This window comes from Pseudonaja textilis, chromosome 13 (assembly GCF_049901715.1).
Source record: "Pseudonaja textilis isolate UNSWEBS1 chromosome 13, rPseTex1.2, whole genome shotgun sequence".
Lineage (NCBI taxonomy): Eukaryota > Metazoa > Chordata > Lepidosauria > Squamata > Elapidae > Pseudonaja > Pseudonaja textilis.
Window position 1 is genome coordinate 20744619 of NC_142002.1, and position 12088 is coordinate 20756706.

General features: G+C 51.5%; 1 protein-coding gene across 2 annotated transcripts in view; it reads right to left on the reverse strand.

The window, feature by feature from the left end:
* The window catches only part of VPS13C (vacuolar protein sorting 13 homolog C), a 50264-nt gene that overhangs the window by 5387 nt on the left and 32789 nt on the right, over nt 1–12088 (reverse strand). For both annotated transcript variants that reach the window (XM_087941945.1, XM_087941946.1), the window contains exons 57-76: nt 11933–12054; nt 11520–11814; nt 10337–10726; nt 9615–9719; nt 9199–9363; nt 8672–8800; nt 8342–8475; nt 8112–8238; nt 7451–7686; nt 6761–6914; nt 6018–6158; nt 5525–5606; nt 5224–5293; nt 4680–4791; nt 4367–4480; nt 3051–3190; nt 2125–2206; nt 1765–1878; nt 1273–1348; nt 1028–1191 (exon numbers count right to left, since the gene is read on the reverse strand). In XM_087941945.1, coding sequence (XP_087798071.1) covers nt 1028–1191; nt 1273–1348; nt 1765–1878; nt 2125–2206; nt 3051–3190; nt 4367–4480; nt 4680–4791; nt 5224–5293; nt 5525–5606; nt 6018–6158; nt 6761–6914; nt 7451–7686; nt 8112–8238; nt 8342–8475; nt 8672–8800; nt 9199–9363; nt 9615–9719; nt 10337–10726; nt 11520–11814; nt 11933–12054 — 2952 coding nt within the window. The remainder of the gene's footprint in view (nt 1–1027; nt 1192–1272; nt 1349–1764; nt 1879–2124; nt 2207–3050; nt 3191–4366; nt 4481–4679; nt 4792–5223; nt 5294–5524; nt 5607–6017; nt 6159–6760; nt 6915–7450; nt 7687–8111; nt 8239–8341; nt 8476–8671; nt 8801–9198; nt 9364–9614; nt 9720–10336; nt 10727–11519; nt 11815–11932; nt 12055–12088) is intronic.

Here is a 12088-nt window from a genome sequence, read left to right on the forward strand (position 1 = left end):
AGGAGACGGAGCGGCAGGTTGGAACGGCAAAGTTTCCCACTCATTTCACCCCAACCCTCCACTTGGGGGAAATTTTTGAGTTCAAGGCGAAAACAGGTTCGGCCTACTCAAATTTTCATCTGGAGGCAATTCACCAGAAGCAGAATTTCTGATAACAAAGCCTGCCAAGACGCACCCCCCAGTCTGTAAAAAAACAAGATTATCACCCACTTTTCATGAAGAAAAGTAATTTGGGAAACTAACTCGTCGTATTAGCTAGGAGAAGGTTGGGTGTCAATTCTAGGAAATCCTCAGCATGAATCCAGCGGACCTGGCTAGAATCGGCCTAAAGCCCAGACAGCAGGCGCGCCGGAGCCCTGCGTGGCAGGAGACGATCCAGCCTTTCAAGAACAGCTGCAACCTGTGCCAGGTTCTGGGGCCAGGAGGCCTTCTGGGCCACTGGCTGGCTGGGCAGAAGACGCCCAACAAGCCCTAGGAATTCCAACCCAGCTTCATCGTTTCTGACCTGCTTTGAAAACTCCGGCCCATAGAAAAAGGTGCCAGTGCCGTAACGTCAACAATCCTAAGGGCATTCTACATCACACCTTCTGCTCCTGAAGGGGGAGGGTCTCGGGCCCCTGAAGGCGGTGGCTGCACAGGGACCCCCAGCTGGCTCTATGGAGAAGCTCCTTCCCCACCTTCTCCCGCCACCCTCACCCACGCAGGCACAAAGGACACCGAGGGGCAGGGGACGTCCTGCCTCCAAAATGCCTAGGAAACACCTAACGCTTGAAAATGATATCAAAACACAATGTTACTGCATCTAATTAACGGTTCTGTGTCTGTTGTTTTGGTAGGCTGCCTTCTCCCTCCCTCTCTCTCTCTCACACACACACACGCACACACACACACACACACACACACAGGGAGAGAATGAAACAGACCCCAAGCACAACAAAGGCAGCGCGGATTGGAGGCGGGAGTCAATTTAATACGGGAGAGGGGCCACCCAGGATTCCACGGAGAGCCCCCCCCAAAAGCAGCCTACCCTCAGGAAGCCCTTTCCGCCTTTGGCGAGGCTGTCCCCAAAGTCCTTCGGCTGGCGCCCCATCTCCTCCCGCCTCTTCTGCTGGAACTCCTTGTCCATGGTGATGGCAGCCAGGCCTTTCCCCACGGAGCCGGTGATGCGGGACACCACGCCTGCTGCGCCGCCTGCCGGCCAAGGGGAGTTTAGGGGCGCAGCTCAAGGAAGCTTCTCCACCCACCGAAGGCCCCACCCGCCCCCCGACCTACCGACCGTGTGGCCGAGGAGACTCTTCACGCCAATCACAAACCCCTCGGCAAACTCTTCGGGTCCCTGGACAGCCCCCTGCAGAGAAGCGGATTGTGAGGGCGAAGCGAAGCGCTCGGTGGGCACCCGGCCCCCTGCTCGTGCCGATCGCGGCTGTGGGCAGCCGCGGAGCCCTTGGAATAAGCTACTAAAAGCTCCATGGCCGCCAGCCCAGGCTCCTCGCTGGAGGAGGAAGGCAGCCTTCGGGTCGACTCCACATCCTGACTCTTGTCGCACGACTGGCAGCAGCAGTCGCGAAGGGGGGCCGAGATTCGACGGATATCCCGCTCCGTCAGGGTTTATTTGTCTTCAGTTTTTGTTTGTCCGAAATACGGCTCTCTTAAAAATGCGTCTGGGCAGGAGGGTTTGGTGGGGTGGGAAGGCAGCTCCGCAGACAACCGGGTTGCCAGGTTTGTTGCTGCCGGCCCTCCCGCCATGATGCTCTGGCGCCGTACCTGGAAGGGCTCGTAGAAAAGGGCCTCCACGCCTTCCGAAAGGCCTCGGATTAAGCCGAAGGGGTTGCCCAGGACGTCCAGCCCCAAGACAAGGATGTACATCTGTTTCAGGAACTTTAAACAAGCGAGCAGAAAAGAACACACACAAAAAACGAGTGCTTGAAATGATGCGCAGGCCCATCCTGGAAGCGGGGGGGGCGGGGAGTACGAGGAGGGGAGATGCTCGAAAGGCCAAAAGTGGCAGCACTTTAACCGGGTTGAGAGAAGCCACGATAGCTCCAGGCTGTACTGGGGTTTATGCAAGGGGGGGGAGGGGAGAGGGAGGGAGGGAGGGAGGGGTGAAGGACAGGGAGGACTCACTTGCCCTCTGTAATGGCCGATGACTCTCCACAGCAACTCCTTTCTTTTGTAAAACCGATACTTGATTTCGAAGCAAGCCAGCCTGAAATCAGCAGATAAGGAGGAGGAGGAAGGGTCACCCATCGCTCAGGAATCCCTTGTCCTCTGCACCGAAAGAATCTCGCGGAATCTACTCTACAGGGCGGCCTGGTGGAGCAAGCTTATCTTACCCCTCCCCACCGTCTACTGAGACCCAGCCGAGCTGACAAGCCACCCAGGAAGCAGATTTGGGGGGGTCAAAATCAGATTTAGGCAGGAGTCTGGGTGATATCCGGGTGGGCGACGGTCCTTTCCCTGCTAACAAGCCCAGGTTGGCAGTTCCAAGACTCGGCCCACGGGACGGCAAGGAAATAGGAAGCGATCAGCCCTGCAAACCTTCACCCTGGTCTATGGCAGGTCTGAAGGGTGACAAGGGGCTCGTGGCTCAGGTCTGGGTGCCTCTGGGACAGCCCTGCCTGTCCCTCCCAGGCCTCCCGCGCAGGGAGAGTCCGCTGCAGGGACCTGAACTCCTGCCTGAGATCTTGGCGGCTACGTTTGAGAAAAACTATGACCGCCCGGCTTTGTGGATAGATACGTTATGAAATTTAATCCCTCTTGTGGTTTGGGACCTGGCTTAAGCGGCGTTTGTACCTTCTGCCTTGGAAGGGGAGTGTAATTTGGATATCGTTGCTGCGTATGGATTTTTTAATCCCTATTTATCCAATGGGTCCTTTTTTGCTGCTCCAAATCTGCACTGGGAGGAGCAGCACAGAGCCCAGGGAACACAGGGGTCCGTGCCTGCCCGGCCCCTGACCCCTGACGGTCCCGCTGGATGTGAGTAACGGGGCGAGTCCCCAGGAGGCTTCCACCCCCGGGAACTGCCCGAGGCAAACCCCGAAGCCCCTTACTTGAAGACAAGGTCGTCCACATCGGTCAGGGTGGCTCCGATGCTCTTCAGGAGCAGATTGACGGAGTGGATGGCGATCATGTCGCCCTGGCCGGACTCGGACGCGTCGCTGCCCGAGCCCAAGGAAAGGCTCAAATGGAGCTGGCGAGAGAGGAAGCAGCGCTTAAGAGAGCCCTGGCGCTCAAAGACCTTGAGAAGAGGCGCTTCCTTGGGGAAGGGCCTTGGCGGAAGGCAACACGAGGGGAGGGAAGGGTTAGGTCATGGACGCCACACACGTGACTTTAGGGAAACAGAGGAGGGCAGGGAGTGGCCTGGCGTGGCATGGGCCACGGAGAATTGCATGCGACTTAGCCACTGAACGGCCACAACAAGGAGACCACCAGGGTTGGTCACCAAGCTTTGCTGGATGCCGGATTCATTTAAACACCCCTTTAAAAAAAAAAAAATCTATCGAGTTTTCAGCTAGCGCATTTCCGTCAGCTTTTTTTTTACTTGTGGCGAGTTTCATACTCATATTCGTATTCGTTCATGTGGTCTCCTTTCAAAAAGTTCAACCTCAACCTTATTTCAAAGCTGGCTCTCCATCCTGCTTGCGTTTTATTAAATTGAGGAGGGAATCAAAGAAGTCCGTAAGGAGCGATCTGTTGAATTTTCAATTTAGCATTTCTGCACAGAACTTGGGAAATTTAAATGCAAACCCATCTGATAAAAAAAAGGCACTTTTAAAATAGTGGGGGACAGGGAACTGTTAAGAACTAGAAATAGCGCCTTCCACATCTATTAGGGCCGTGATAATGAAAAGCAAATTGTGGTCCTCTAAAACAAGGCTTTGAGGCTCAAAAGTGTAAAAAAACAACAACCAGAATTTAAGGCAGGTTCCACAAATTATTCCAAATTAACCCAAGAGATCTTTTCTTCCATCTAGTTAGCTAGCTAATCGAGAAAGAAATTAAACTTTACCATATATGGAAGCAGAGCCAGAACGCCACAAAGCCATTTTCTCCCTGCTGGGCTCACGTAAGGATGCAAAACAGGAAAATGAGGAAGGGGCTCTGGTGTCCCCCTCAGAGGGGGGTCTCAGGCGGTGCTCACTGGAGGGAGTAAGTGCTTTTGGCGCTAAAGCCTGGGCACTTACTTGGGCCCAACTGCAAACCGCAAAGCTCCCACGTAAATCTGGGCCATTTGGGCAAATGCTTTGCCCCTTTTAAGTGCCCTCTGTGACTGCCTCGTGTTGGGGGGGACCAGCGTGTGTGTGTGTGTGTGTGGGCCCCCCCTCCTCTTCCTTGTGGGAGGAGCTGCTGTTCTCTGAAAAGATACCTTCAGTGGAGAAATGTGGAAGTGTTCGAAGAAACTAAGAGTGGATACGTCCGTCAAGGAGGATTCCAGCAACTCCGTGTTCAGGGCGTCAATATCCTTCTGTATCAACCCCGTCTGTTAAAACAGGAGGAAGCTTGAACAGGTGTCAAACATTACGCATTTTCACCCTTTGCTTGCTGAAACTTCTTTCGTTCAGGTCTTCAAGCCTTTCGGTTCCCATGCTGATGCCTTTCCCCGTTTTTCTTCTTTATTCCCCCCCCCCCCGTTTTTAAAACACCCACCCACCCACCCCCCAAGCAGAGGCTGTGACTACCTTCTGCTTCTCAGCTTCTGGGTCTGTGGCCGGAGTGAAGAGGTCAATCACGGCTGCCAGGAACCCCTGATCCAGCTTCACAGCCATCTCCTGGACGAGAACCATGAAATACCTGGCAGGAGGAAAACAGAATTGAGACAGGAAAACCCGCAGGAGAGCGACTCTGGGGTGGGGAAAGCAGGGAGGGCCCCCCCCGCCCCCCCGGATCTTATCTGCCAGAACCTGATGGCTGCCACCAGGCTCCACGTCTTCTAGAGCAGAGGTTGGCCGCTTTAAGACTTGTGGACTTCAAGTCCCAGAATTCCTCAGGTAGCTTTGCTGCTTTGCTGGCTGAGGAATTCTGGGACTTGAAGTCCACAAGTCTTTAAGCGGCCAAGGTTGGAGGCCCCTGTTCTAGAGAGAACGGTGGAACCTTGGGCCAAAAGCTACAAATCGGGGTTCGGTTTTACCTTTCCTCTGAATGTGAAGAATGTGCTGTCGTTCTAGCTGGGAACCAGACAGAGACGATGCCTGTTTCAGACATGGCTGAACAGAATGTACTTACTTGAACTGCAACACTTTGCTGTATTCATTAAATCGAATTATAATGCTGACATCAATGAAAGGTCTCGGTTCTAAGTCAAAGAGAGAAAGAGAGAGAGAGAGAGATGAGTTGAATGGCTATTTTGCCTGGTTTGGTTAGTTCAGGAATGTCCAACCTTGGCAGCTTTAAGACCTGTAGACTTCAACTCCTAGAACTGGAGTCGGCTGGGGAATTCTGGGAGCTGAAGTCCACAGATCTTAAAGCTGCCAAGGTTGGACACCGCTGAGTTTGTTGGTCAGTTGGTGCTTGAAATTCATCTCACCTGAATCGAGTGCGATGGATTTGGGAGGCGCCACGGGGTGAAACACCACCGGGAACATGGACCCAGGGAGTTGGTTGTCCACCTTCAAGGGAGGAGAACAGGGATAGGTGGAGAGTATTAACCCATCTGCCGGCCCAGCAGTTACTTCTAAACAAGTAGCCCTACTTGGGTGGGATGTGTGCCAGCATCTATTTAACTAAAATGCCGATGAATTAGAAAGAGAGTAGACACGAGACAACAGATGAAGAGGAAAACCTTAGAGGATTCACTGAGGAGAAAATTGTGATGTTAATGTTTCTTCACAAAACACAGCGGTAACATTCTTATTGTCCTTTCTCTTTCAGGAACGTCACCAAGTGGTTTTCTAGGTGCCGGCCCTGGATAAATACAGCGATCAGGGACTCTGGCAGACGTTTGGGTGACTGTCTTGAAGAAGCCCGGCCTCTTAATCCCCGGGAGAGGATTAGCCTTCCCTAAGAGCCCAGGCACCTACCTGGAGCCAGTATAACTGAGCCCGTAAGCTCTTTTGATGCGCTGACTGCTTGAATTCAATTTGGATGGCCGATAGAAAGTCTCGCTTGATGATGCATTTGAATGGAAGGCGCATTTCCATTGGCACCTTATCAAAGTTTATCTGAAAATAGAAAGTAGAGCTATAGAGCTGCTATTATGCATTGCCCTTCACTTCATGCCCCGATACACAGGGATATTTCGGACCGAAATGAGACTCCTGAGAAACAGTGAGAATCTTCTTCCTCCCAACTGTCTCCCTGTTGTTGTTTGTCACTTGTTGTTGTCTGAACAGCCATGACAAACACACCAGATTTCCCCTCAGCCTCACTGAAAACTACACCTGGCTAACCTAGCTGTGGACTATTTTGCTTCTCTTCAAGGCCCAAAGTCAGGATTGTTCAGGAGCTCAAATTTCAAGAAGCTTGATTCGATGCTACTCAACAAACCTTCAATGCCGAGATACGCTCTTGGCTCTCCAGAATCTAATACAGGGCTTCTCCAAGGCCCTGCCATGGACTCCAGAGCTAGCATTGGCCTAGCACTGATGTTACCTGGTTCGGCAGTGAAATGTCCGCAAGACCCCCCAACTCAAGAACCGGCTGGAGGTGTGTCTCATTTCTGGAAGGGAGCCCAGAGTCTCAGAGATTTTGCCAGGCCTCTTTTGGCTCGGCTGTATCTCTGCCATTTGGAGGGTTTGACCTTCAACAGTAGCTGCAGCCATACCTCAAAATTGTTGTTGATTTTAATCCAACCAGAAGGAGGCCCCGTGCTCGGTCCAGAGATGTGCCTCTGATAAACCTGTTCCAAGAGGTTGATGTGCTTCTGGTTGAAGGGCTTCCACCTTTGCTTCGGTTTCAGTTCCCAGACTATGCCTGAACTGCAAAAAGGAAAGCGAGAACAAGCGGATAAACCCTCACAGGGAAATATACTGCGCACCGTCAAAGGAAATCTCTCTTAATTATTTAATTTCTACGTTAGCGATGCTTCTCTGCAATGTGACCAAGACCGAATGTCACTTAAGAGTCAAAGAAAAACCTCCCATATCTGCCTCCAGCAGCGCTTTTTTTTAATATTAAAGGAATCCAAAACAGGCATTTGATTAGGGAAATGCAACCGGCTGATGCTTTGCAGCAAAAGCGTGATGGGTCCTCGGTAGCGCAGTGGTCAGAGTGCAGCACTGCAGGCCACTTCTGCTGACGATAACCAGCTGCCTGCAATTTGGCAGTTCGAATCTCCCCGGGCTCCAGGTTGACTCAGCCTTCCGTCCTTCTGAGGTGCGTAAAATGAGGAGCCAGATTGTTGGGGGCAAGAGGCCGACCCTTAGAGAAGGGCTGTAAAGCACTGCGAAGCGGTGTATATATATATAAGTTTGGGCTATTGCTATTACCTGCAGCCTCCCACGACCAACCTTACCTGGTGATGCCTATGTAAGAGATCTCCTGCTTCCTGTTGTTGTTGACCAGGGAAAGGCCGAGGCCCTGAAGAGCGATGTTTACTTCCTGGTCCGGCTGCTCCATCTCCTCGGCCTGCCTGGCTTTGGACACCAAGGCCACGTCCTCTGTGAACAGCAGGACCCTCTGCCGCCCATCCAGGAAAGAGACCCAGTGGACGGGGGTGTTGGCGTTGTACGAAAACTGACCACACTCGTCCTGAATTGGCAGGAAAGAAGGAGGAAGGGGAAGGACGGTAAGCAGCAAGATGGACACCCCTTTGCGTGATGTTTTATTAAAATTGGGGGTCCTTTAGCTTAGCTTTAAAAACAGTCATTCGCTGGTTAGCAAGGAAAAAGAACTGAAGACGGTAACATAAATATTGCTGAAAATGGGTGGCTAGGCTCTGAAATTATGAGCTTTCCAATTTTGAGCATGAGGCTTTAGGATTCAAAAATGCTTTTTCGGGAGGGAGGGAGGGAGGGAGGGAGGGAGGGAGGAAGGAAGGAAGGAAGGAAGGAAGGAAGGAAGGAAGGAAGGAAGGAAGGAAGGAAGGAAGTGGCATACAAAGACTGAGACTGCTGTAAGTTCAACGCCGCTGTGGAAACGCTAGACTGACAGGGCTGTTCTACGATACAGATTACCTTGAGAAGATCAAGTTCACCGGTGTTTTGTGCATAGTTCCAACTTAATTTCCTTGTCCCTGTAGGATCTGCCCAAGCAAACAATCTAACTTCCTTCGGCTTCAGTTCCATCGCTTCCTGCAGGCCGCTGCACAGATTAAAAAACACCCATGGGAAACTCCTGGGATGACGACCCGCGCTCTACGACAGCGGCCACCTCCTGCTCAAGACACGGGTGCCTTCCCACCTACCTCTGCTGGTACTTCAGAGTCGCCCACGAAGTCTGATTGATGACCAGGGCAGGGGCCGCCCCCTCGTAATAATCGGAGACGTTGATAACCACGGAATGCTCGGCCACGCTGACGTTCACCAGGATGCCCGTATTCTGTGGGAAGGAACGGAAGTGATGCCCGCAGCATCTTGGCAGTTTCACTGGCGCTCCAGAAGTGGCAGGGAGCCCCCTCCTGCCGTTGCTCCTGGTCATGGCTCCCACCTACAAGGTCAGGGGGAGAGGCCTGCCAGGCCCCCAGGCTGGCATTCAGTGCCTTAAAAGAGAAGGACCAACGTATCTGCCATCTTACCATTTCTTCCAGGCTCAGCAGCATCCCATTATCTTGCTGGTTGTAGAAGAAGGGCTTGGAGGATTGCTCAGAGCCGCTCACCCGGATGCACAGCTTGCCAGATGGATTTTCAGGCCAAAAGGCCACACACTAGCGGGGGAAAAAAGAGAGCAGGGTTAGATAAAGAAATAAGCGGGCCAATCATTTTGATTCATCTCTGGTAAGAAGTTGGGAGTTGGCACATTCTCCAGCCTGGTGCCCTCTGGAGATTCCCCATTAGCTGTAGAGGAAGGTCGTGAAGTTTGGTGATCAATTGTTGGCACTTTGATCTCGGTCCAAATGTGCAGACCGGATTAAATCAGGGAGCAATCCTAAGCAAGGATCATTCTTAACAAGAGAGCGCCTTCCAGGTCATGTTCCTGGTCCCTCAACCGCTAACACGGCAACCCTCTTTTACAGCGGGAAGCTCTGAACAAGCCCTGATTTCAGAAAACACAAGCACGGAGAGCAAGCCAGCTAAGCCGACACGCCCGGCCTCCCCAGGCTACCTCTGAGGGCGAGAAGTAATTCCATTTGTTGGTAGGAAACGATCCGTCCGCTCCCATTTCTCCAAATTCCAGTTCCAAGGAAGACGTGTTGGTTATGGTGTAGAAGGGCGTCAGAGTGACGATCCGAGTCAGGTTGAAGCTGCTCATTTGAATCGTAACGCCAACCTGCAGGAGGACATTACCGTTGATGTTTCAGCAGCATGCGTATTTTGACCCAGTTTAGGACAGGTTGGGCTTGTGCCGATCGAAGGGATGGTTGTGGTTGCCCGCTGCCAGGCTGAGGGAACCGGGCTCCCCTGACCAAGGACCACCCCACCCTGCCCCCATCCCCTCAAGGAGGAGGACGGGGAAAGGATTCCGTTACCTACACGGGCAATTAGTCAAAGCAGGAAGCAAGTGCAAAAATCCAACAGTACCAGAAAATCCATGTTGCCAGCTGGACACTTCACACAGCCAGAATTTCCTACTGTATCCAGGGAGAAGCTGCTTGACCAGGTACTGGTGGAGACACACAGCTGGATCTAGATAAAAAGGGAGGAAAGACGGATGTGAGGACTGAAAATCAAGTGTCTGTTCCTGGTAACCAGCAGCTGCAATTATGCTTTAAAGGTTTCCAGCCGCAAGTGGCGACTGTCAGAAAATCACAAAGAAATCAGATCTCGCACGTTCTTGACCACCCGAAAAGATAGAGGCAAAAACTTTCATTCGCCGCTGAGGCGGCAGTGAGGGAGAGAGAGGGGATCCATGCTTGGATAGCTGCAGGCATAAACAAAGAAAATTGAGATCCATTCAAAGCAGCATTCAAATTGCCCATTTCCCATGAAGAAAAATGAGGGGGGAAACCTGCAATAAAGTGCGAATCAGGAAAACCAAATAAGAAAAAAAAAAATAAAGCTATAAAATTAATTAGGGAACATTTAGCCCAGCACTGTCTAGAGGGCGAATCAATACCAAGCTGATTAGATGTACAGGAGCTTCCTCAAAGACAGTGGGCTATTAGCCAAGGGAAACAGGCAATTTTTATAAGCAGATGGAGCCCGACCTTTCCAAATTGCAAACGACGCTATTAGTGAAAACCACCCGAGCTGCAAAGCCCAGAGCTCCTCCAGGCAAGTGGAGCGGAAGCCTGGCCTCCTACCTTGTTTTTACTGAAAATATTCTTCTTCTTGAAGGAGAACAAGACAGTGTCCCGAAAGTCTGCCGGGTGCTTCACGTAAACATCCTCGGCGCGGTACTGCAGGACCCGGGAGGTCTTGTTGATGATCCAGTAGGGACTGTACACCGAGAGGGTGGTGTGGGTGCTGGCTTTCCTGACGTGGACGTAGAGGTCCATCGTAGCCATTTCTGCCGACTGGGAGGTGAAGCAGACCGGGAAGAACTCCGGCAGGGCATCGTGGACCCGCAGGTGCCCGTTCCAGTCTCTCCCCTGATACTTGAGCAGGATCAGCTCCATGAGCTCCCCGCCGATTCTCGCGTGAAGAACGTCGGCAGCGCTTCCTTCGTGCAGCTCGTGGGCCTTAGCCATGCCCTGCGGAGAGCATTGGGAACCGTTACGGCGAGCAGAATCGGGTGGGGCTGGTGTGGAGGGAAAGCCCTTCTTGGGACCCTGAGGCGGAATTAGACCACTGAGGTTTGGCAAGGCACAATTAAAACGTTGTCAAAACAACTTGGGGACACCCTTTGTCTGTAACAGCGCGGAAGTAGAAAAGGACCGTAATTTTTCCAGGCAGAGTATGAAAAACAAACTGCAACAGGAATTCTCCATCATCAATCAGGGCAGAATTTCGAGAACTCGGCGCAATTCCTGGCTAAGATTGTCCGCTTCAGCTAGACCAGCCTTTCTCCACCTCAGCAACCCTCAGAGGCGTTAAGACCTCCGCTTCCACGCTGGTTGCGGAACTGAAGTCCACAAGCTGTAAAGTCGCCAAGGTTGGAGACATCTGGAGTAGACGGCCTACACTTGCCTCAGACACAACTGCTCATGATTTCGTTCTTGTGCACCCACCTGGACTGATACAGGTGCTACCTGTATCCTAGAATACACTGAACTTGGCCCCCTTTCTTTTTTTAAAGAGGAAAATAATATGCTGTTCAGTTCATCACCACCCTATTTCTAAAATGCTTCTAAAACTATTTCCCTTTCAACAGGATGGAGAGAGTTAAAAGCAGTCGGGGCAAAGTTTAAGTATCAGCCAATAGAGTTGTGGAAGAAAGACAAACTTTGATGTGTTGCAAAAACAAAAAGAGGAAGGAATTTACTGAATGCTGAAACCCCCTGGCCCATTTTTGAGTTGCACCAGAGTCCCTCTTGACTAACGTACCTCCAGGATGTATTGCAAAGTGTAAGGTAGAAGATTCTGCAGGGTAAGCGTGGGGTAGAAATGGATAAGGTAGGCCGGCTCCCAGTTCTCCTTGTGAGTCGCAATGAAGTTGAGCTCATCAGGCTCGGCCGTGGCTTTCAAGCGGAGTGGCAGGAAACTGATATCGCTGGCCGGGCACTGAAGCATGCAGGTAACTTCGCTACTCCTGTGCAGTTCTTCTTGCCAAGATATGTAGGTTGTGGATGGCTCATATTGTCCTTTCAAGGTGCCCGTTGGCTGAACGTACAGCTGACATCTAATAAGCCCATCACAGAAAGCAGAAGACATTGGCATGGGGGGGGGGGAGCCCAAACTCTTGGAATACTTTGCAATAAATAGAACCGCTTAAGTATCTGAACAAGTGAAATATTTACCGATATGAATCCAACGGAACATGAAATTCCTCTTCTGGAAGAGACACGCCTAAAGGCTTCAGTTGTTTAATATCCTTAACAAACTTGTAGATTATAAACGGGACAGAGAAGTGGTTCTTAATCTGAAATGGAAAATAAATATGAATAATACATGAA